This window comes from Crocodylus siamensis, chromosome 6 (genome assembly GCF_052110815.1).
Source record: "Crocodylus siamensis isolate JL-2025a chromosome 6, ASM5211081v1, whole genome shotgun sequence".
Classification (NCBI taxonomy): domain Eukaryota; kingdom Metazoa; phylum Chordata; order Crocodylia; family Crocodylidae; genus Crocodylus; species Crocodylus siamensis.
This window is the reverse complement of record NC_143400.1, coordinates 82890794-82914388: the sequence shown is the minus strand read 5'-3', so window position 1 is coordinate 82914388 and position 23595 is coordinate 82890794. Positions and strand designations below refer to the sequence as shown.

The 23595-nt window shown below is 45.2% G+C and overlaps 1 protein-coding gene and 1 long non-coding RNA gene across 8 annotated transcripts in view; one reads left to right on the top strand and one right to left on the bottom strand.

Annotated features, from left to right (window-relative positions):
- MECOM (MDS1 and EVI1 complex locus) overlaps window positions 1-23595 on the top strand; it is a 486259-nt gene that overhangs the window by 407183 nt on the left and 55481 nt on the right. For 5 of the 7 annotated variants that reach the window (XM_090051053.1, XM_090051049.1, XM_090051047.1 and 2 more), the window contains exon 3: window positions 16893-17027. In XM_090051053.1, coding sequence (XP_089907179.1) covers window positions 16893-17027 — 135 coding nt within the window. Of the gene's footprint in view, window positions 1-14315; window positions 14697-14863; window positions 15020-16892; window positions 17028-23595 lie in introns of those variants that run through there. The other 2 variants (XM_090051052.1, XM_090051051.1) reach the window with 2 other exon arrangements.
- LOC149863076 (uncharacterized) lies at window positions 6357-14564 on the bottom strand. The gene is made up of 2 exons (XR_016442890.1): window positions 14457-14564; window positions 6357-13362 (listed from the first exon to the last, which is right to left on the bottom strand). It is a non-coding gene; the product is annotated as an uncharacterized LOC149863076 (long non-coding RNA).

Here is a 23595-nt window from a genome sequence, read left to right as displayed (position 1 = left end):
ATCTTTTAGTTCCTAGAGGTGCTTTTAACATGATATCTAAAGCAATTTATGAAGCTGTTTATTCTTTGCATGGTGATAGAAGGCATGGACTAATTACAAAGGAGAGCCATTCTTTCCTCAGATTGCTTAAGCCCTCTGGATATCGTTTAGATTTCATTGACGCTCTTTATTTTCTTTCCAGAATTTATGAATCCTAATAATTTAACTTCAGAATACTGGGTCTACGTGTTCCCTTAGAAATCTGCTGTAATATATTTTTAAGTAGGTTAGAAGAGTTTTCAGTTATTTTTGTCGGATATTTTGGGGAAAAAAAACAAAAGTTTTCCTGTTTGCCTTAAAGCTGCTTTGATTGCATTTATTTCAAATGGTGTTTTTAACTACTTTGCCCCACATCCTGTTACCGTGAGCTGGGATGGTGTTTTGTAAGGTGGTTTGAATAAGGAAACACTATCAAATATAATATGAAGGGCAGCACCAGAGGTGTGTTTCATTCCACATAGTTGGTGTTTTAGGCAGTGCTAAAGTTACCAATTAACTGCTTGATCAAAATTACATAACAGACCCCCAGCTAATTCAGAGGAGGGCCCTCTGGTATATAGTGGTGAAAATACGATCAGAAACATGCACTTACGTATGTTTTAGGAGCCATCATCTATTCTCATCATACACGCTGTATCAGGCACCATCTCATCCAGGCACTATCTTGTTGTCACAGAGCCTGGGAGTGTTCATGAAAAAGAAGAGAGCTAAAAAGTCTTGTAGGGAAACAGGGAGGAGACCTACAAGTAATGCACCTGTTCCAGGTCCCCATATGCCAGTACAGAAGGAGGCTGGCTGTACGGACAGCCACTAAAGCAAGGATTTTTAGATTCCTTGAACACCCTCCCTTTCAGAGTGGGTGAACAGGTGTGTCTTGCAAGCCCTCTGTAACTTCCACTGAGTTCAGCGGAAATTCTCTGTGTATAATAACTGAGGATTGGGTCCTAAAAGAACTTAAGCATGGTCTTAAATACAATGAAATAGTCTTAATATTTAAAACAGTAGTTACCCCGAGTTCCAGAGAGCAGCAAGTTCTGGAGAGAAGGTAAATAGAAAGCTATTATGCTCTAAGCATACACATGAAGGTCCTTCTGATATCATGAGGAATTGTGCATGTCTTGGAGCAGAACTGGGCAAAGGTTTGGTGAGGGAAACACAAACAGCAGTTAAGAACAGACAGCAACTTACTGGAGGGTCTGACAGCTCGGGTAAGCATGGGGGGGAGGTATGGAGAGGAGTTTGATGAATAAGATGGTGCAAAGCTGGAGCACTGTGCAAATATGAATCAAAATTATAAAATCAATATGTATTGATCTGTATATATCATACAAATAACTGTGGCTGAAGAGATGCTCAAATTTAATGTGTTGATTATATGGCAGTCAGTAGCAAGAGCTTGAGGTCTGAAGAGTTATCACATTTTGGCTGTTCAGTGCTGCAACTGGGTCTGGTTGTATTTTAGCTAGATTTTTTTAAACTGTATCTTTATCTACCTATATAGATAGATGCACAAATACACACCTGCACACATATATATTCAAAATACAGCTTCCTAAAGGTCTGGGCAAATGTACAAGTTGAAAAAACCAAAACAACCCTTTAGCTGAATCAGTGTTTGACTTAGTAAAAGCCCTCTAGCCCACCTAGACTCAATCCTACACATTCTGCTAGAATTTTACCTTCTTCCTAGGTTGCTCTCATCTTGATTTGTAAATCTGTAGGACTCAGGAAAATAAGGCTGTTCTTACTAAATTGAACAAACAGAGATCACCGTACTTTGAATGCATATCCCGACTATTTGTGTTACTAACATAAATTTGCATTGTATACTCTCAAACTACATGACCTTTGGCCATAGCATCCTTCAAGTGAGTGTTTTGAAGTCAGGAGCTCCAAGCTTCTGTTACATTCTGTTTATATCCCAGTAATGTCTTACCTTGAGGGGGAGGGGGCAAGATGGGGATGGTGAAGAAGAGGCACAAAAGGAACAGTTTTTTACAACTGTTTTTGAGCCGTGTGGTCCTTTCTTCTATCTTTTACTCTATATCCTTTTCCTTTTTAACCATTGTCACATCTGGGAAAAAACAAACAAACAAAAAGTACCCCCCCCCAAATAACTTAACTTCCAGGATAAGGTATCTTTGGTATCTTCAGTGATTTACTATTACCATAGCATATTTCATTCATAGGAGAGTATTCAGTGTTTCTATTCAATTCTTATTCACCCCAGATTTGATACCCAAGAACTACACAAAAGGCTTCTTTCCATTCATTTCCTTGTAAACATGTGTGTACAATATGAGGACAAGAAGATTTTTAAACCTGAGCACGGCTGTCTCACGTTGGTTTGTAGATGGAAGGGTCCATTTTTCATTTAATCGAATTATGTTTATATGGGTTTAAAGCAGTGATTCTCAATCAGGGTGCTGTGGCACCCAGGGGTGTCTTAAAAGCCTTTCAGGGGTGCTGTGGAGCATCACACAATGTCTCAACTGTTAGGTGTGCCAACTTGATTCACAGAATAAACCTCAGAGATTTAAAATAGGAATCCATAGTTTTCAAAGTAGTCTGACCTGTTGTGGTCTTTTTGAATTATTTGCAATGGAAGAATCGCTCTATTATTTTTCTGCAGTTAAAAATGAGTGAAAACTAAGAGCTGACATTTTCTGAGGGGTGCCTTAAATCAAATGAGGGGGTACCTCAATTCTAAAAGGTTGAGAATGACTGGTTTAAAGAATGCATTTTGGAATGAAAAACTCATGTAAAAACTTGTGTTCATTTTCTGAATATTTTTTTTTCAACATAAACTTCTTTCAGTTTCCTCTTAGAGTAGAAGTACCTGTCAGTCCAAGATAATCTAAATCTGGGCTTGTTATATATTTTTTTGCAATAAAAAAGAATCATTCTGAATAAATTATAAATTATCATGAGGTTTTAATAAGTATTAGACTTCATAATGCTGATTTTTTATTTTGTATAACATTGTTATACAAACTACAGGCATTGGAAAAGCTGAACAATTTATATATATGATATATCCTATATAAACTCACTAAGTTGATAGGCAAATAATTTCTCCCATGTGGCAGACACCTGAGGTTCTGTTCATGGTGTCTTGAGGAAGTTTTTCTGTCTTTGGTTCATCTCCAAAGATCTCACAAGCATTAAATTAGGAAAATGGAAAAATACCTGGCCTCAACTGAAAGTATTTCAGAGTTTCCAAAAGAAATCACGATGCCGGCTTGATTCAAAGTTTGCCCAAGTCTGCCGTTGCTCACTGCTTTGTATCAGTTCTCATAAGCTACTTCCTCAGCTATAAAGTGAAACCATCTTATTTTTCAGTTCATTCTTTTGAAAAAATTGCAGACATAAAAACTGCTTTAAATGTGAAAGTCTTATTGCATCCCTGGACCATCTTCTAATTGTTTTTTTACAATATAAATAGCCAAAGATCAATTTAAGGGACCATATTCTCAAAAAACGTAGGTCCATTAAGTTCATGGAATTATACTGTTTTACACCAATTAAGGATCTGATCCAGACAAACCACAAAGTACAGATAACATGTGGATGTAAATCTAGGAAAGAAAATAGGGACTTAGACTGGAAAGACACTTGCTGAAGGATATACCTCCACAATATTTAACATGCATCATCTTAAATTGATATGCATGGATCTCTTTATGGGTGGAATTCTTCTTAGCTCAAAGGTTTCTGTTCTTATTATGCAATAGAATATATTCATATTTTTTTGCCCAAGTGCACCCAGAAGATGACATGATTGTTTGGGCATATAAAAAGGGACACAGCTCTACACCCTGTCAGTTTTCTGGTCATTCATATAGGGTTAGAAGAGGTCAGTGTTCTATTTTCGGCGTTCTTCTTACCCCCTATGGGAATCGTGATCAATCTTATGGTTCACACTTGCATTATTGCTAGGTGACTCCTAGCAACAGGACTTGACATAATGAACTCTGTTTCAGATTTCTGTTGCAAATGTAGAACTCACAAGTTTTACAGACTTTCCCCAGGACTGTTTCTGCAGGAGTTTTACTTTTGCTGTACCAGTCAGAGGAATCTGATTATGTTTAAAAGGCCTGTTTGGAAGCATTGATGTTTCTTTCCAATGCTGAAATAGTTTCCTCACTAAATGTAGTGATAAAGAATAATTCATGTTACAGATCAGCCTTGTTAAAACAAGCATAGCAGTTGTAATTGGCAAAGATCAGGCAACTCCTGCTACCAGTGCAGTTAAGCAGCAGCAAATGTTAGGCAGAGGACACAACAGTTACTGTCTATTATAGTCCAAGGAGGAAAAAACACCTCATATGGGGTAAAAACAATGACAAAGTATTGTTCAGTTCCCACCTCTGCATAGAGTTCCTGTTTGATCTTGGGCAATGCGCTTTTTGAGTCTCAATTCTCTGTCTGCAAAACTGATATAATAATTTATATACTCTTTGTCTTGTGTATTTTGTTTGTAAGCTGTCCAGGATAGAAACTGACTTTTGCTAAGTGTATATTTACAAGTGGATCCCAGTTTTGGCTGGGGCCTCTGGTGCTTCTGTAGTACAGTGTCACTAAAATTGAGGCTATTCCAATTCTGAGTTGCACCCAATATCTTAAAACTTAAATATGTGATATAGTCTCTCTCCTCATTTTAAATTCTGGAAGTTATTTTGCATCTGTAAAACACAGTGTATGGATTGATATGCACCTTGTATCTTGGAAATCTTTTCTCTATGAATCTCCTACTACATCTGATGCATGACTCGTATGGAAAGAGGAATAAAAAAAAAACTGTCTGCAGCTCAGCACCTCCCTTCCCTGTTCACAGGCACACGGTCCTAAATTCTTTTTTTTGATCAGTAGGGTGCTAAATTACCACGTTGGAAATTTCTTTAGCAAATAAGGGATGCATGCCAGAACACAAGTGTGCCCTAAGGGAGGTAAGTATTGGGAGGGAAAAAAAATCCCCTTAATTTCCAAGTTTGTAGGTAAGGTAGTATATTTGTTAAGTTGGAAAATATTCAACTCATTTACCGAAGAAATCTGCAAGGCTGTGCTGGTGTCCTTGGCTCCTTTCCTTAATGAACATACACTTTTTTTTATTACTCATACAAATTCATTTTGACACTCATATCAAATACAGACTACTTGCCAACTCCCCCAGAGTGTCTGTGGGCAAATTAAATATCTTTTCGATTGCCATTATTATCTTCTTCATGAAGAAGAAGTATGGCAGGGGACAGGGGTTGCAGAAAATTTCACAACAATTTTGCAAGACTTCTTGATGAAATCCTCTCTCCTTGAAATCAATAGCAAAATTCCGATTGAGTTCAATGGGGCTAGGAGTGTCATCCTGTGTGCCAAGCATGGCCTGTCTTTTGTTGCACCTTCTTTCTCTTTCTGCAACACCCTCCTCTTGTATACTTCTTATAGCTCTTGTAGGGCATGATTTTCAGAATTAATCATGCAATGAATAATTGCATAGGTACAGGCAGCATTTAAGATGTGCACACGAATCAATTGTGCATGCACATGGCTAGTTAGTGAGGCATGTACCTGTTGTGCTCACTCAAATGGCTGATTTCTTTGCAGAAGTTACATACATGAAAATTGTCCTGTAAGCTCGTATTTAAATGATGTCTGTGGTCCAAATGCTTCAGGTAGTTACTTTGCCAATATAAGTTTGCCTGAGACTAAGGTAAGCTTCAGCCCTGCAATTTACTCATTGGCTAAATAAATTAGCATTCTGTTCCAACCCTGTGCTTGTCTACAAAGCATGACTTGAATTGTTGATGGGATTTTAACCTATTTATAGTTTCATAACAATCCTGTAACAAAGAATTCCACATTTCATACCTAAATGTAAATAATATTTAGTACCACTGTCAGAGCTTGGCACAGCAGTAATAATTCAGAAGGCAGTGTTGATCCTTAGCCGCCTTTAGCAGGGTTCCTCTTCACTTGTAGGCAAGTGCCTTTCAATAGAACAAGGATTAATCATAGCTATTAGAGCCCTTTCAGGAAAAGATTGTATGGTTCTTTCCTCTGAAATGTTCTGTTCCCAAGGATGATGAGTTAATTCATCTGGAACAATGTTAGTTCATCAAGTTTTGTGGTTTATCTGAAAATCGAATTCCAGCAATTTCATATGCCATCTGACTTAATGCCCATTTAGTTCAGGTTTTAGACAACTCTGGCCCATTATGACAATGGATATAATGAAAAATGTAGGTGAAATGAAATTGTAACAAAGTTTCTGTCATGCAGGTTTTTCCCCCTGTTGCAATATATTGCTAGAGTTGGATAAATTACTGTATTTTTTTTTATTTATAAATTTATATAGAGCAGTTTTTGACCGTCAGAACCATCCACATTTGTACATGGGAACCTGAAAATGACTGTTTGACTTTCATTGGGTGATAAATTGCTTCTTACCAGTATAAAGTCCACAGGTGTTTGTCAGTTATTGTAAGCTTAGTTAAAAAACTCTGCCACAATGAGAATGCTTTGATAATAGCCAGTCATTCCTAAAACTGATTAATAAAAATAGAATTGTTTGTTAGGCATTATCTCATTTTTGCAATTTTTTTTCCTGTTTATTAACCCTTTGAAACCATTTCACCCTGGTAGTCTAGTAGGATTTTCCTTTTCCAGTTGCTCTTGTTTTAATTTGCAAATTATGTCACTGTGGTTTGGAATGCTATTAAGGCATAAAAAGGCCATAAATAGAATGATAATTCCAGCTAACCACACCGCTACTGAACTCGATACTACATGTCTTTCTCATACCCTGCTTCTGTTGAATGAACCATGAGTTCTGAGGATGAAGGAGAGCTTTCAAGATAGGCCTGTCAGACTCGAATTGAACAAGAACAACATTTGAAAAAAATGTGGATGCTTAGTTGGGATAGAATTAGTAGGCCCCCGCAGCACCTATACACCTAACTATGAGAGTAGTGTACAGAGTCCTCTCAGTGTGCTTTCCACTTCCAGGTTGGGGAACCCTCTTCTGTGAAGTTCCTGACATGTTTTTGGGAGGAGAGCACCTATTAGAATAGCTTTTGCAAGACCCACTTTGTCCAAGGCAGACAAGGAAGAACAAAGATCAGCAGGGAGACCTTGGCCCCTCCGCAGGACCACGCTCCCAATATTTCATCCATAGATTTGAAGACAAGGCACCTATTTTCCTACAGAGGGAAGAAAGGAAGGAAATGTTATAAATGCAATAGCAAATTTTCCATTAATTGTTGCATGTGAAACCCAGATCTGGCCCTAAATAGGTACAGCAGTGCCATAGTTTGGGGATATAGTAGATTTCTAGCAAGTGGCTTTATAAACTGCTAAACAATTGAAAGGTAATTTGCTCTGGGTGCCTGCCCCATTGAAGAAGCAGCTAAAATGTTTCATCCCTTGTGCGGTTTACAGTAAAAATAGCCCTTCACGGCTCTAGAACAACAGAAAAAGTTGTAGATTTAGAGCTTCAAAGTGGAGTTTCCAAAATTCTCCAGAATCTTGGATTTGTTTCCAAATAGAAGAAGAAATATAAAAGATGAAGTACAGTAAAATAAACATAGCTTTGAAGGGGAGGGGGAAGGGGGCCCAGCATTCACATTACTCAGCCAGCATATTCAAATATAGCTTGTATGTTAGTTAAAATGTGTTAGCATTTTTCAAACTGCTAAAAGGTTGCACATTCATTTGCACATTCTCTCAGATTGTAAACTCTCCAAGGCAAGGAGTCCATCATGCTGTGTGTACAGTTGAGCATCAGGAGGTCAAATTAAGGCTGAGGGCTTCTTAACTCTCCCTTAACACTAACAATGAATGATCACCACCACCCTCAACCTTTGGTCCTTTCTCATCATCTCCTGCAGAAAAACCTGTAGGAAGATTTTGAGGCAGGGAAACTCTGGAGGGTTTTGTTCATAAGTTTCCTGTCAGGTTTTCCATTAGAGGGGCGGTTCCATTATCTGTGGAATAAGCAAGAACCTACATCCCACAGACTCACCCTCAAGTTGCTTTCAGATCTCAGGCTATCCATCACAGACGGTACCTATGTGCAGACAGGACCTATTCCTCCATAGCTTCCCCCCCCCCTCCTTCCTTCCTTTTTCATGTAGGTTTACTGGCTTCGTTTTGGCAGGGCTGCCTTGTCATTGCAAGGAGCTTATTATAATTGCTTTACAATTAGGAGGAACTTGTTCAGGAGTGACTACACGCCCAGGAGACGCCTCATGAGATCAGAGTGCCCACCAGCCTGTCTCAAGCACCTCTCCACGGGTGGAACCCACTCCGGGATAGCTAGCTAGCTGCCCCCCTTCCCTCTTTCTCTGTGGGCAGGAGCGGGTCACCCCAGTCCTGGCATTTCTATTTTGTGCAGAAGTTGTATGGCAGGCCCAGCGCCTCCATGCATCACCCCCACTGGTCAGCTGTCAGGCCGAGGTTCAGAAGAGTGGGGTCAGCCCCAGCAGTCTGCCAAGAGTCAGGCAACGTCCCCTGGCCAGCCGCTCGCTCTGCAGCACCTGCCTCTGAGCCAGGACGCGCTAAGCCGACCGGCAAGGTGGACTTAAGTAGTGCCTTCCTCCACCCTGGGCACGGCTGTGCACCGGGGCACAGGACTGCAGATGGGGCCGTGGGGGCTGGGCCCCATCTCACTTGCCCCAGTGTGACACTGGCCTGAATGCAGGGAGAAGCCAGAGGAAAGTGGGATTAAAGCACTGACAGGGAAATACTTCAGCCCGCGCTGAGTTTACTTTTGCTCTCTATAGTCCACTTCTGTGGTTATCTCTCTTGCCGGTTGCCGTGGCAACGAGTTCAGGAACAAAATGCGATTGGGGGAGCGCTCGGAGTCCGGGGTGGAGTCGCGGATGGTGCCAGTGATTGTGTCTGATACCCAAAACTCAAGAAAGATTTGCAGAGGTCGGGATTCTTTGTTAATGTGCTAAAAGAAATTAAAAAATGGGAGAAAAGCTGCGGAACGAGCCGGTGGCGCTCAGATCTGGGGATAAAGCTCCCTATTTTGGGAGCAGAGTGAATTTTCAACGGGAAGAAAAAAAGAGGAGCCCTTCTGCTGAGCGCGCAGTCAGTTGCGAAACTCCTGCCAGGAGCAGGACGGCGAACACTGTAGATAGCGATGGTGTCGAAAGGGCTGATATCCGTGCGTGTGCCCCCCAAGTGTTGAAAAGGTCACAGATTACACGCGTCCCGCGTTTGGGGGCTGGTGTGGGTCCGTGTCTGTCCGCGTGCAGTGGCGTGCGCCTGGCTGGAGCATCAGTCCGTGCACGTCTCTTGGATGCGCGTGTCCGGATGCAGAGACACGCAGGATCTTTCTTCACCCCTGATAAGACAGAAGCATACGTTGTGATCACACGGGACAACAGCAGAAGTACACGCACCCTGTCTCTGTGCACACATTACATCCGCGATTACGAAAGTACCTCCAGCTATCGGAGGCACTGGCAGCCTGCAGGCTGCTGAGCACGCATTATGTGCATTTTTGTGGGGAAAGCGCCTCGACGTGCTCGAAGCCTCGCCCGTACCTCTGCTTTCTGTCCCGTGCAAGATTTGGGCTGGGGAGGAGGGGGGGCATTTGGACGACGTTTCCATTTTCGTTCGTTTTTCAATGGACTGGTGTGTTTTGTTTTGTTTCGTTTTAATTATTTGCGCAGTTCATTTAGCAGCAGGGCGGTCTGGTTTAAGAAGCAAAGCCCGTAATTGCATAGAGCTGCAGTAGCTGGAGGTTACGACTCCGAATGGTGCTGAACATCTGTCTAGAGGGGAAAAAACATTTTCAGAGGCTTGAGTTTCTAGGATAACTCTGCAAATAATACTCGGAGCGATTGATCGCGGGGCCGGGCAGAGCAGTAGCAGACTCTCAGCCTAGACAGTGTATCTCTTCACTCCCAACCCAGGTTGCAAATGCACTAAATAGATCTCAGCTCAGCCGGGGGGGCTGTCAGTTGTTCTTTGCTCCGGCAAAACAGGAGGTCAGCTCTCCCTCCCTCTGCCCGACTCGCAGCTCAGGGCTGTGGCCAACAGCGATTAGTTTTATAGTTTAATTAGGAGCGGGGGAGCAGCCGGGGAGCGCCCAAGTGGGGACTCGGGGCTGTAGGAGGGGGACACCCGGCCAGACGTGGGCGCGGGGACCCCGCCGTGTCCCGCACAGACAAGGGGGATGTGTAAAGAAACCAGCCCTCCAGCAGTCCCGGCGAAGCCAGCCTGACCCCAGCAAATGAAAATAATCAAAAGTAATTAGAAGCGTGCTGGACTGCTCCTCGGAGATCTGTGCGAGAGAATAAACATGCCGGAGCCCTCCGAGCCACTGCAAAGGCCCATGTCTGAGCTGTTAGGTGCCCTGACCTTGTCCACATAAAGACGTGATTTATGAAGTGCAGGGCACAGCAGCGGGGCTTCTGTCTTCTCCAGAAGAACCAAATTACTGAGGTGGAGATTAACATGCTTTCAGTTGGGCCCATTTCCAGACCAAGGGAAATTTTTTATTTACATTTTTTTACCTTTAATTTCCTCCCCTCTCTCAAGCAGCCCTTGGGCTGGAGAAAGGCGTCCACCCGAGCGGGAGGGGAGGCAGGAGGGCCGCGGAGCCGAGCGGCGGGCCGTGCCGCCCCCGTTACAAAGCGCAGGGCGGGCGGGAGCAGGGGCCTGGGCCGCTTTTTGCGTCGGGTTTCTTTTGACGTCCACTTGCCCCGCGTTGGGAAGAGCTCCCCGCAGCAGCAGCCGGGACGCTCAGCGCTGTGTTTAGTCGCCTTGAGAAACATAACGTGAAACCCCACTCGCACGTGCGGTTATGCAGTGGCTAATAGGCGAGCATGTGATTGAAGTCACGGCACTTTTTTTTTTTTTAAGAGACATGCCAGCGCCTCGTCTGGTTTTCCAGCGCTGTCCTCCGCCGCGCGATCGCCCACAGGAAGCCCATTAAAAGTGGACAGTGCAGTTATTTCATCTGGCTTTGCCTGAGCTGCTTTTCATTGCTTTAATGACGTGCTGGAATGCGCCATGTCCATAGGGTCTCCATTAGGAGAACTTTTACTTCGGGGACGACCATGAAGTTAAAGGCTTAAAAGAGGCATCAGCTTACAGCCTGCTGGGAACTGAGCCTGCAGCCCGGAGTACTAGCTCCTCGCCGCCTCCGCTCAGACGGGGACTCACTTGAAATAAACCCTTGCCAGTGGGTCCCAGGGCAGGACTGGGGGGGGGCTGCAACCCCCCAGAGATGTCCCTGGGCCCCTTTCGACCCAGGGGGGAAACACAGGCACACCCACGTAGGGGGATCGCTTAGCGGGGGATGCCGTCAGGACCGTCTGGTCTCTCCACCCTGCAGCCGGCGGGAAGGAAAGCGCCCCCGGGCTGCACGGGCCCAGGCCCGCAGGGAGACGGCCCGAGACGCCGCTCTCCGCCCCCGGCCACGGCGCTGTCCCGGCGCCCCGCTGCCCCGCTTCGTTTCGGGACGGAATCGAGCCGGTTTTTAAGATTCTGGCAAACCGCGCTGTGTAATAGCCCGTTTCAAGTGCAAAGCTGAAACACGCCGACTCGGCGGGGCCCCCCCTGCTCGCCAGCAGACAGCAGCTTTTCGGGATTAATTTATGACCGGGAACTGCTGTGAGCGGATTGGTGCAGAAGTGTCGGGGGAGAAGCTGCTAGGAAGCGGGGTGTGGGTGTGTGCGCGGCCAGGAGATCTACATGTGATTTCGATCCAACGAGATCGAAGTTTGCCCCGTTGCAGAGCCCGCAAATGTGTGGGCGCGTAACCCCAGAGCCTGCCGCCCGGCTTTTGGGGGCGGTCGCGGAGGCAGGCAGGTGAGGACCTTCCCTGGCAAACGAGTCGGTGCCGCCCTGAGAACTACGGAGGAAGCCTTTCGGAGGCGCCTGAGTTGAGCTAACAGGGCATCATCGCAATCGATCATCGATCACAATAATAATCCCACGACTACTCATATAGCGGAGCGGCAGGGGGCTGGGATCTCACAGCCACCAGTTCAGTAGCCCGGCAGGAGAATAGCTGCAAGAGCCCAGGCTCTGCCCTCTTCATTCACAGCGCCGATGCTGCCCTCGTAAAGCTGATGCGGGGACCAGCACTCAGCTCACACCTTCCAGCAGCAGCCACCGCCTTGGCTGCAGCCCCGGAGACCCGAGTACCTGGGAGGCGGCGGCGCGGCGCGGCGCGGCGCGGCTGCCCGGCTCGCAACGCCACCTACCGGCCAGCGGCCGCAAGCTCCGCAGCTCGGGCCGCCCTCCCTCCTCCAGCCCGGGAACCTCTCTCTCCGCGAGCCCTTTCCATGAAATCCTAATTTAGCCAGGACCTGCTACTGATACCACGAGCCCTTTTGTTTATCCACCGACATTTCCTCCTTTTCAGAGCGGCTTTGTTCCAGGGAGGGGGCTCGGGCTTCCTATCAGAACCTCTGATCAGGCCTATGGGCTCGAGCAATCAGTTTCCCAGATTACTTGTATTTAATACACAATGCATCATAAAACAAATCCCTCATCCTGACAGGAAGAAAATAGAACAGCTCATAGCTCGAGCTGGTCCAATTTATGGCTAAATTAAAAAAAAAAAGGCTCCAACAATGGACAAGTTAAGGGAGGGCAGGAAATCAATGGGCCAGCAAACCGGGAGCTCGCTGAGGTTCCCACTCTGTGGGAATCTCTGGCCAGGATTTGGGGGTTATTTACAAAGGGTTTGGTTTTTTTCCTTGTCCTACCTAACTCGGCTGGGCGCGATTTTTTTTTTCTTCCCTTCTCTCCCCTCCCCGGCTGGAACAATAGCCATTATCTGAAATAACAGCTCAATGTCACAGATAACAGGCCGCCGAGCCGAATTCATCATCATCTCTTGTCACTTGGGCCCTCGCCCTCCAGCCCCCCAGGAGAACAGAAAATCGACTTGTAGTCCGAGCAATATCTTTGCCTTTCAGAAAGAAGGAGGTGGCCCTTGAGATCCTGCAGCAGGGGAAGATAAAGTTCAGGTCCCCTTCGTGTGCCCCCCACGCCCAGCTCCCGAAAAGCAGCGTGCTTCGCCGCCGCGGATCAGCCGGCTGCTGGGCCACTCGGCTGCACGCATCGCCAACAGAGGTGTGAGCACTGTTTGGTGTGTGTCTGAAACCCGGCAGCACCGCCACGCTCCGAGGGAAGTCCTCTCGCGGATTATGAACCCGCAGCGATCCCTCTGCTCCAGTCCTGGGACGGGCGGCCAGCTCCAGGCAGCCCCGATGGCGAGCGGAGGGACCGCGCCGGGCCGCAGCCAGCGGGGGGGCTGGAACCGGAGCAGCAGGATCCCCCCAGGGCTGCTTTTTGTTTCTAAAAAAAAAAATAAACCCGCGCCCTCACTTTGGTGGAGAGCGGAAGAGCCCCCCCGGCAGGAGCAGGCTGGGCGTCGCGTTCCCAACTCCCCTCTGCAGCCACGTTGCCGCTTTGCACTGCGGCCAGGCGGCATGTGAAGACCGATCCCTCCTTGATCCCTCCTTGATCCATCCCCCCTCCAACTAAAAGAGAGAAAACACAACCCCCCAAAACAAACAACAACTCGGGGGAGCAGGGGGAGCAGTGGCCGGGCAGCAGCACCGCCTGGGTGCCAGGGCTCGCCGCGCACGCCCATGCCCCGAAAAGCCAAGTCACTTGTTTGGGGTTTGTTTGTGAACACTAGAAACGTCAGCCCAGGCTGCTGCTCTGGCGGGAGAAGGGGAGGGGGGTGTTGTTAGTAAAAGAAAAAAGGCAAAAACGGCAGCGGGCAGGCGGGCAGACAGACAGCAGCCGCTCGCCCACTTGCACTTTCCGAGCACATTGAGCCCAGGCGAGGTTTCCCCTGCTCCCGCCCCAGATCTCCCGATTGGTCGCCGGCTGCGCGGCTGGACTCGGCCGGTGCATCCGTAATCAGGCCGCCCCTATAGGGCTTCTGCCGCCGCGACCTTTTTGTGACCTCTCCCGCCAGAGGAGGCTGCTGTCACTTTAACCAGTGACTGAAAGAGGAGCCCGCGCCCGGCTCCCGAGCGCCGGGCGGCACGGGGGAGATAGCGCCTTCCTCTCCCGCCCCGCACCGCTCCCGGGATGGCCGCTCACATCCTCTTTAAAGGGGCAGTTCACGCAATGCAACCCCCCGGCTGCTGAGCTGGGGGAGGAAGTGGGGGGAGGCTTTCCCCTGAGGGAAAGAAGCACTCCGAGGAGGGTGGCGGCGTGGGTGTGCAAGGGGGGTGCCCCCCCCCACACCGGCAGGGAAGTGATAGAAGTTGTTGGGGGGGCTAAAGTGGGATCCCCCCGCCTTGAGAACTTTTGCAGAGAGCCACGGACCCGATCCCCCTGCCCCCAGCGCCCCCATCGCACATAAGCAGCCGCCCCCCACCCGACAAAACAAACACACAAACACAACCCCCCCGGCCCCTCCGGCCACAACAGACCCAGCCCCGAGGCTCCGGCGAGCAGAGAGAAACTTCCCAACAAATGGTGCAGCAGCGCGGAGCCTGCCGGCAGCCCGGAGCCCGGCGGGCGCTTTGTGCCTGGCTTTCCCCGGAGATGCTGCTTCCAGCCGCTTGAAGGATTTTTTTTTGTTGTTGTTGTTTCCTCCCTCCCCTCCCTCCTCCCCTCCCTTGGCTCGGAGGCGCCCAGGGTTCAGGACTCAGTGCCCTGGGAGACAGAAGGTAAGAGGCGCGCCTGCTGCTAGTGCGACTCGTCCCGGCCAGCTCGCGGCACCCCGGGCACTTCCCCCGGGGACCCGGCGTGTCCTCGCTGCTGGCTCTGGCGGGACAGTGCCCGGACCCCCTCCCTCGCCGGCCTTCCCCGCCTTGCAGCGTCTGGGGCCGGGGTGGGCGGCGGGCGCGGGCGCGGGCGGGGGCTTGTCTGAGCGCCCGGCTCCGTCCCCGGCATCCGGACGCGATGGGGCGCGCTGCCCACCTCCTCGCCGGCCGGCCGGCGGGGCGAGCACGCCGCGGACCTGCCCGCCGCCGAGCTGCTCCGCAGCGGGGTAGGTCTGGAGCCCGGGGCCCTCCGCAGCCGCCCGGCGGCACCAGCCGCTCGCAGGGCCGGGGACTGACTTGGACGAGTTACTTAGGAGCCGGGCGCGCCCTGCGAGCGCCGGGGCCGGGAGCCTTGATTTCAGCCTCCGGGGGAGGGAGGAAAGGAGCGCGGTGTGCGGCGCGCTTCCCGGCGGGGGTGCCTTTGGGTTGCGCGGGCAGTGGCGGGGGCTCCTCCGCTCCCGGGCGGCGGGCGCGCGGCGGGAGGGGCTCGGGGCCTGATCCGGCCTCCGCGCCCGGGTGCAGGCGGCGGAGGGGCGCAGCCCCCCAGGGACCTGCCGGCGGCCCGGCGCCAGGGGCAGGGGCACAGCGCGGGGGGGTGAGCTGGGGGCGCGGGACGGTGGCGCCGGGGGTGATTGCCCCGCAGCGGCGGGGACCCGGGTCTCCCTGGCCCTGGGCTGGGGAGCGCAGGCACCAGCTCCTCCTCAACGCCTGCTCCTGGAGCCTGGTTTTTGGTGGCACCCTCCTCGCTCTTTAATTGCTTCCTGGTAAAAAAAAAAAAAAAAAGGGGCTTATTCATAGTGTCTCTGCCTCGTGCCCTCTAGTTTGTCCCCTTGAAGTTTGTGGTGAGTTAATGATCTGAATCTGCTTCTGGATGATTACCTGAACTCTGTGTTCCACTCCTCCGGGGCAGGGGAAATGTCCCCTCCGCTGCAAGTGTTAACCTTCACATGGGCATGGAGCAAGCAGCTTTCGGCTGGCTTCGTTTAATTAACGAAGCTGGAGTCGAGTTCCACTCTATTGGTGGCATTTGATAGGAAACTTCCTTAGTGAAAAGATATACACAATGCTAGGCTTCCTAGCCATTCAGCTTGGAGGCCAAAAGTGCTCGGGGTCCTGACGTGAACACAATTTCTCTCCCCCTCTCTCTGTTTTTCAACTTCTGGGTAAAAAATCCGTTAGCATACTTGGCACGTCCTGTGCTGAAAACAGGAGAACTTTCCACGTGTAGCATTAGCTGCCTACATACACTGAGATATTGCTGAAAGCTTAGGATAGGCCAGGAATAATAGTTGCAGATAAATAATGGTAATTCAGGCATATATAAATGATGAACAATTTGTCATAATATTAGACTAGAACATCCCTTTTAACTGGTCCACAACCAGTCTCATTATATTTGCTTATTGTTGCATAATTGGAACCATTTATTGGTAGGCTGAATATTGCCATGTTTTGCATGAGTGTTTACATTGTTTTTCATTTATTTTCTTTAGTTTGGCACAAAGGATTTAGTTATTAACCAAATCCTGCAATTTGCTTCACATCAGGGGAATGATTTCAGTGTTACACAGAGGGGTGTGTGGGGAAGCATAATATTAAAATCAGATGAATAACTCTGAATCTAACCATTATTTAGTAGATCAAATTTATCCCAAATTCAGAAATGGTATCAGTAAGCTCAAAACAAATGAATTTCGAAGGGAATATACTATCCCTACAAAAAACACCACAGCCATGTTATGTATATTCATTGAAATAAATGCATTTAATTGAAAGCTATACTTTTGAATCATAAGTGTTCACTGATATGTGACCAGAAAGTCAGATTCTTACCAAACTAACATATTATCTGATAACAATGCTTTGACATCATCCTCATTATGTGTAAACATTTTTCAAGGCAGGCTTATAACAAATGTATCGTTCCTTTATTAGCATGCATGTGCGCAAACACTTGTTTTAATAGTCTGCCAAAGAAATATATTTTCTGATACACTACAGTTATGTTATGATACGTTTGCTTAGCTGGAGACCTATGATTTTAATTAGTATGGCCTGCCTGCAATGGAAAGATTTACTCTTTCATATTCTTCGTTCTAGATCTTGGATGAGTTTTGCAATGTGAAGTTCTGCATAGATGCCAGTCAACCAGATGTAGGGAACTGGCTCAAATATATCAAGTTTGCTGGATGCTACAATCAGCACAACCTTGTTGCATGTCAGACAAGTGATCAGGTATGTTGCAGATACTTTCTGCACTTTTTTTTTTTTAAATAACGATAAAGGATCAGTGGGAAAACATAACAGAAAGTCCTAGTAGATTTTGTGGCCTGTTTATTGTTATGGTAAAAAGATAAGGCACAGATGTGAAATGCAGAATAGCATAATTTTTACTAGCTAGTGCATATAATAAGAATTTCCGATTTTTTCGCTTTATTGCTCCCTTCACAAATACCTTATTTTTTTTCTTGTGCCTGATAAAAATTGGTCTTGTCTTATTTATTTATATGAAACCAGCATTTTCTGTGTGCCATGTATTTTCTAGCTCCTCTAGCAGTTCAGCTACATGGTTAAATTGCGACATTCATTTAATAAGAACTTGTAATATGAAATTAATGGAAAAAAATGTAGGTGAAGTTAAAAAAAACCCCAAATGAATTTTTGTATGTATGGCCGCAGATATGACTATACACATGCATTATGTGAATTATGTCTTCTCAGGCAATGCGATAGAATTAATAATAGTTCTGTTCTAAACTTATCTGAACTTATGGTAATTTTTTTTCTTTTAGTTTATTGCAGGATTTTAAAACATCAGTTTTTACTGGATTAAATTATTCGTTACCTTTGTACCTTGTAAAAGAAGGCTGGGGTAGGGAAAGGAAAAACAGTAAAATATTTTGTTTTGAAGCATTTTGTTGCGTTTTGGAGGAGGGGTTGTTTTTGTTTTTGAGGTGTTTAGTTTTAAATAAAGGTTTGTTTAAGTTTTCAAATTTTAAATACCACAAAGCAATGTTTCACCTGACTGAGGTTAAGTTTCGAAATATTAATTCTTTAAAGAAAAAAAGAACCCTAAAATTGCATGGGATAGCAGAGAGTGAATTCTTGTTTTATATTTAGACATTGATATCTGGAGACATAGCATTTTATTCTGTTAAACACTTGCTTAGTTTTTCACCAACTAACTGATTCATTAAATCAGGTGGACTTTAAAGATTACCTTTAGTAGATTTAATTGCCTGGAGGAAAGAATTGCAACCAGACACAAAGCTTCAAACAGAAATCATTCTTTCCAATCCAATTCCTTACATTAATAAAATGGATGTCAGGCAGTCTCCCATTTGCAGCAGCATTCTAAGATTACAGATTTGCATCAAAGGCTATAATTGATTAAAACTGGCATAAATTGCTTTCTCAGAAACTGTCATCAACTACCCTTTTCATTTTAAACTTTTACAATTCAGAGTTAAACGCATGCAAGATAGACTGAACCAACCTACTGTGATATAACTTTTATTTTTTTATGCACTAGGTGGTTCAGCTAAAGAAACAATAAAGGTCATGGGTAAACAAAAAATAAATTCTCCAAGTGAAAACGTACTTTATGCAGAAAAACAATTCTATTGATGCAGAACATTTATTTGATTGTGTCGCACAAAGGGAGACTATGTAGCTGAGTTCAAATATCAATATTTTACATTTACTAAGATGGAATAAATGTGCAAGTTTAGTAAAAGCATCATATGAATTGATAAGAGTTGCTTATTGGATTCATGTTGCTATTGTCGATCTCCCCACAAAATATCTATTGTACTGAAATATTCCAAGCCATTTGCATGCGTGCGCACGCATACATTTGGCCATTTTTTGAAGAGAAAGTTATAGAGCTTGTAAGTTTCTCTTTCTTAATGTTTACATTGCTGAGATTTGGTAATGGTGCCTGTACTGCTGCCAATAATTTCTTTCATTCACTGGAGACATTTATTTTGCACGGTATTGTGATATTCGCGATTCCATACTTTTTATAGCTTATTGTTGCAGAGCTTTGCAAATTAAAAATGGGTTGTTGCTCAAGTAGTAGACAAAACAAGCTGCCAGCAAGAGAAGATGGTTTGCTGTTCATTTGGATTTCTAGAACCACTGAACATTTATCCACACAAGATATAAATGTACTCCGGCATTTTATGAGCATAGCCTAACAAGTTAATGTGCTTTTGAATCTTAAACGGAATCACATTTCCAACAGTTAGCTCCTCCTCCTGTTTTCCTCTGGAACAGACCTGTGAAAGGTAACATAAAATATAATAGGAGACCAAACTGTGAAATTGACATTACATGGGCGAACGGGGCCATATGCAAAGATTGATGAATATAAGTCAGGGTTAAGCTTAGTGTGCGTATTTGTTTGTGAGAATATACAGCATGTGGGCGTATTTATGTCAGTTTGTCTTTATAGATCTCAGACAAAAAAAAAGTGTTAAGCCAGAGAATACGTATCAGCCACTTGTATATAGACACAGATAGGTATAATAGATGCCATACAGTTAAAACAGGAGGGCCCAGTCTAGCTTTGATATGAGAAAGCTGCACTAATCACAGGGATGAAAGAGCTGACTGAAGAGGTTCTCTGGGTCTGTTGTTACTCTCTTTTCCATTAGGAATATGGCCTGCCAAATGGTGAATAAGCGCTACTCATCACATAATGAACACTCTCATTGTTTGAGATATTGTTCGCAACTAAGGCAAGGACAGAGACACTGGATCAGGAGTAATCGTTAACCTCTAATTAATTCAACTCACCTGTAAAACTCACCAGCGAACTTTACGCTCTGACTTGAACTGGTAAAAGATATTTGCCAGCGCTCTGATCTTGAGGCTGAACACAAGTTTATAGTGCTAAGTGCAAGCCTGGTTGACAGACAGGTATGAGCCCACAGCTGCTGGAGGCTGGGTTTTCAGATGAATCTCTGAACTACCTCTAACCTAGTCGCTGGACAAAGCAGAACCTTTCTCCATCAACAAAAACAGAAAGGAAAACATTTTTGTTGTTGTTCTCCAAGTTAGACTTTTTTTGCAAGATGTATCACCTCCCTCCCTCCCCACTCCCCACCATATTCTGGTTTGAGGTCAGGTTTCATCACTTTGGATCAACTTTACAAAAGGTTTAGGCTCTTTCTTATAACTGTATACATGAGCTTGGCTGAGATGAACAGCTCGATAATAGTGGGATGCAGTCAAAACATGTATGCTGGGTGCAACTCATATTTCATTTGATTGGAGGTGGAGTAGGATTTAAAGGCAGCATTTCTTTGGGTTTCAAATAAAGTTGATATAGGATTTCTTTTTGCTGTCTTCCTATTATCTCTTGTCATGCCTAATCAGTCCTAAAAGTATGTAATTTAAGCGGAACATGAATAATAAATTCCACAAATAGCACACTTTCTTCTTTTCTTTTCCCTTTCCCCCCGAATAGCCCACAATATGTACAGGATGGCAGAAAATCCTGTCACCATTATTTTACTGGAATGTATTTTTTAATTTTAAAATAAGCTTGGATACGATAGTAGCGTTTACTAACTTGTAAGAGTTAAGTTTATTATTGTTAAATGTCTATTTAGTTTGATTTTTAAAAATGAGTGTGAAAAGATTAGAAGCATTAGACTTTTTGAGAGTACTGACAGCAAAAGCATAATTTTTTTAATGGAAATTCAGTTGAAAATAATGTAGTCACTACAATAGTGTCTTTTAAAGAGAACTATAGTATGTTCCAAGTGCACTGGCAAGCTGACATCATACTAGGACTTTTTTAAAAACCCCAGTTAGTTTTATTTGTTCTTAAAACTCCCAATTATTATTTTACTTACTTTCCACTTACAGGCCTCTGACAGGGGAATATCTCTACATTGCTGGAGAGCTGCTTTTAGGCTGTAGAATTTCTCTTTGAGGAAGCAGCCACTGCAGATTAATTTGGTTTTATCTATTGCAGATTCCAAATAGCTCGATATTAGTTTACTGAGGTTTTTGTTTGCTGCATATTCAGAAATTAAATTTTATTATACTCAATTATAGTCCACTGGCAAAGACAGGGCAGCAGTATCTCATTCCTAACAACTCTGAAGGGGGACCATGCCAGCGTTCTAATAGAATTACTGTGCGTTTTACCAGATCTGATCACATTTTACAGTTTTACAAACTTTCTTAATCTGCCAGCACAGCCTCATGTTTCAGATTTTAGTGCCTCTGTCCCCACTCCACACGCATTTTGCTCCACGCAGCCAGCTGGGAGAATAATACTGGCTGAATTCTCAGTCTTGTTCCTGTACCCACCTGCAAGAGTTTTGTGTTTGAAGAATGATTAAAAGAATAGTTTGATGATATGAAGTTCAGCTTTTGCCTGTGAGTCAGAAAGCCTTATTTACACAAAATTCAGTTAGGAGACAATTCTGCCTTTCTTCCTCATGCTGATTTATTCAGAAAATAAGGCCTGATCCAAAGCCCACTGAAGTTAGCAGCTGTTTTTTCATTTACTTCAGCAAGAGTTGGATCAAATGTATTGTCTCACTGACATCAACAGAACTCCTCAAGGAGGAATGACCTTCTCATTGTAAGGATGGCAAAACCTGGTCTTCTGGTGGTCTTGCCTTCCTGCAGTTAGAGTTTATGCTAGGTGTGAAACTCTAGTATGGTATTTTTGCATTCATATATTATATGTAATCTATTAAAGTGAAGTCTTTTGATTCCAAGGGTTGCCTTGTCCCGACAACCAAAATCTGGAATTAAATTTCCAGAAACTTTAAGTCACTCCTGATCTCACCAATTAGGACAAGTGATAAATCTTTTATTACAGAGAGAACCTTAACAGCTAGTATTTAGCAAACACAATCAGACAAGTTCTGTCTGAACAACAAGTAATTCATTGATGAAAGATTATCTAATCACATTCATTTGCTTTGCAGAGATAAACTAGAGGATTAGAGATGTCCACAGAGAGGATACCAGGCTGTAATTCACTTAGTGACTTCTGCCAACTCTCTTGTGGTTTATACATGGCAGCTGGATACTAGAGAATAATTCTGCCATGTAGTCACGTGAGACACGCACTGTTCTGCTTTGTGATTTACTTTAGGAAGAGTTACTGCTTCCAGGAACACCCTGGTGAGATCGGTGAAGATACTGGTCGGTTCCTTTCCTGACATTGTGTCAGGACCTGCATTTGGTTTATTTCAGACATGTGGCCACTGTCACTAGCTCACAACTGCTACTAATTGGCATGCTTGTTTCCTGTTTCATCAGGGGGTGGCACAGAGTTTGAAACAGTCTCCCATCCCTGAGGATGATCCTTCCATGAGAGGGTGGAGGCACGCTGAGTGGTTGGGTATTGGGTCGGGTGCATGTTGTGTTGGTTCTGTGGGGGGGCTCTAGGGGGTCCAGTAAATAGGACTGTGGACCTTTTGTGAGCCCTGAAATCACCCAGATGATAAAAAGCAAATAATGGTTAGAAAGATGCTTATTCCAGGGAGCTGGTTACAAAGTACAAAGATAGATTGTAGGGCTTTGTCATGTGAGAGGGCACCTGGAGCCAAAAATCCTGCCTGGGGAGCTCCTATCTGTTGGTATTTAAGGGAGCTATTGGGGCGCAACACATTCTGGCTGTTGGCTTGGCAATGAAGTTGGTGGGAAGCAGTCCCAATTCTTGTCCGCTCCTTTTGGGGCATTGAAGGACCCCAGGAAGCAGGGAGAGAACATGTATCGCATCTGAGAGAAGGGGCTGCGGAAGGTGTGTGCATGTGAAAGGTTTCATCCTCACCTCATAACTCTTGTAAGGGACAGATAGAGTTATCGTGGGATTTTGTTCATATTTTATAACAGCCTGATTCAAAGCACAGTAAGGTCAGTGGAAAGACTTCTGTTCGCCGTACCCACACGAAGTTCCAGTTTGCTTGCCTGCATGTGGCAGGAAGAATCTGGCTCATACATTGTGAACCAGTTGTCCAGCTGCCTGGGTTGTTCTTCTCATGCTCTAAAATTTAATTTTTGTCTTCTGGACTATTTTTTTTGTGAATGTTTAATTATGGTTTTCATCCAGCTATTTTTATTCATTTATACTTCTCATTTTCTGATGGGCTTAAATCACTATTTTATTTGAGTTCTTTTGATGTAAAAATTAGTATTAGTTTTGGACATTTAATTTGTTTTGCTTTTCAGGCAAGTTTCACTTTTATTCAGAAGTAACATTTTACTATTCAAAGATGAATGCCAATTGGCACAGCTTGCACATTCTCTAAACACTTGCTTGCCTAACATGAATTCAGACCTATTCCCAGACTGGCACATAGCTTCCTTCAGTGACAAGGTGAGGGTAGCATACCCCTTTGCCTTCCACACTCTAACTCTTGGAGGGTTTCATTCAGTCACGATTCCCTACAAACAACCCCCGCTGAAGTCAGTTGGAATAAGGACATCATGGTCGATGTCTAACTCTTCTGTTAATTTGTGTATGTCCAGCAATCTCAGCTCAGCTCATTCTTCATACCTAGTGAACAGTTTATGATGTGCTACTGATGTCCACTGAACATTTTGGCCTGAATAATATGAATGCACTCCTCCACCCCTGATTGGGGAGGGGAGCTGTTTTTAGCATAATCTCAAGTGAAAGGTGGATATTTTAAAATGCTTTATTGCTTTGCAGAGGTGAGAGTCGCTTTGTGCCCTGGAAAGGGTTGTCCTCTGCACCATTCTAATCAAATGCCTGAGGCAGTTACTGCCAAAACTAAAACCACAACCTTTTACCTGCAATTTATGT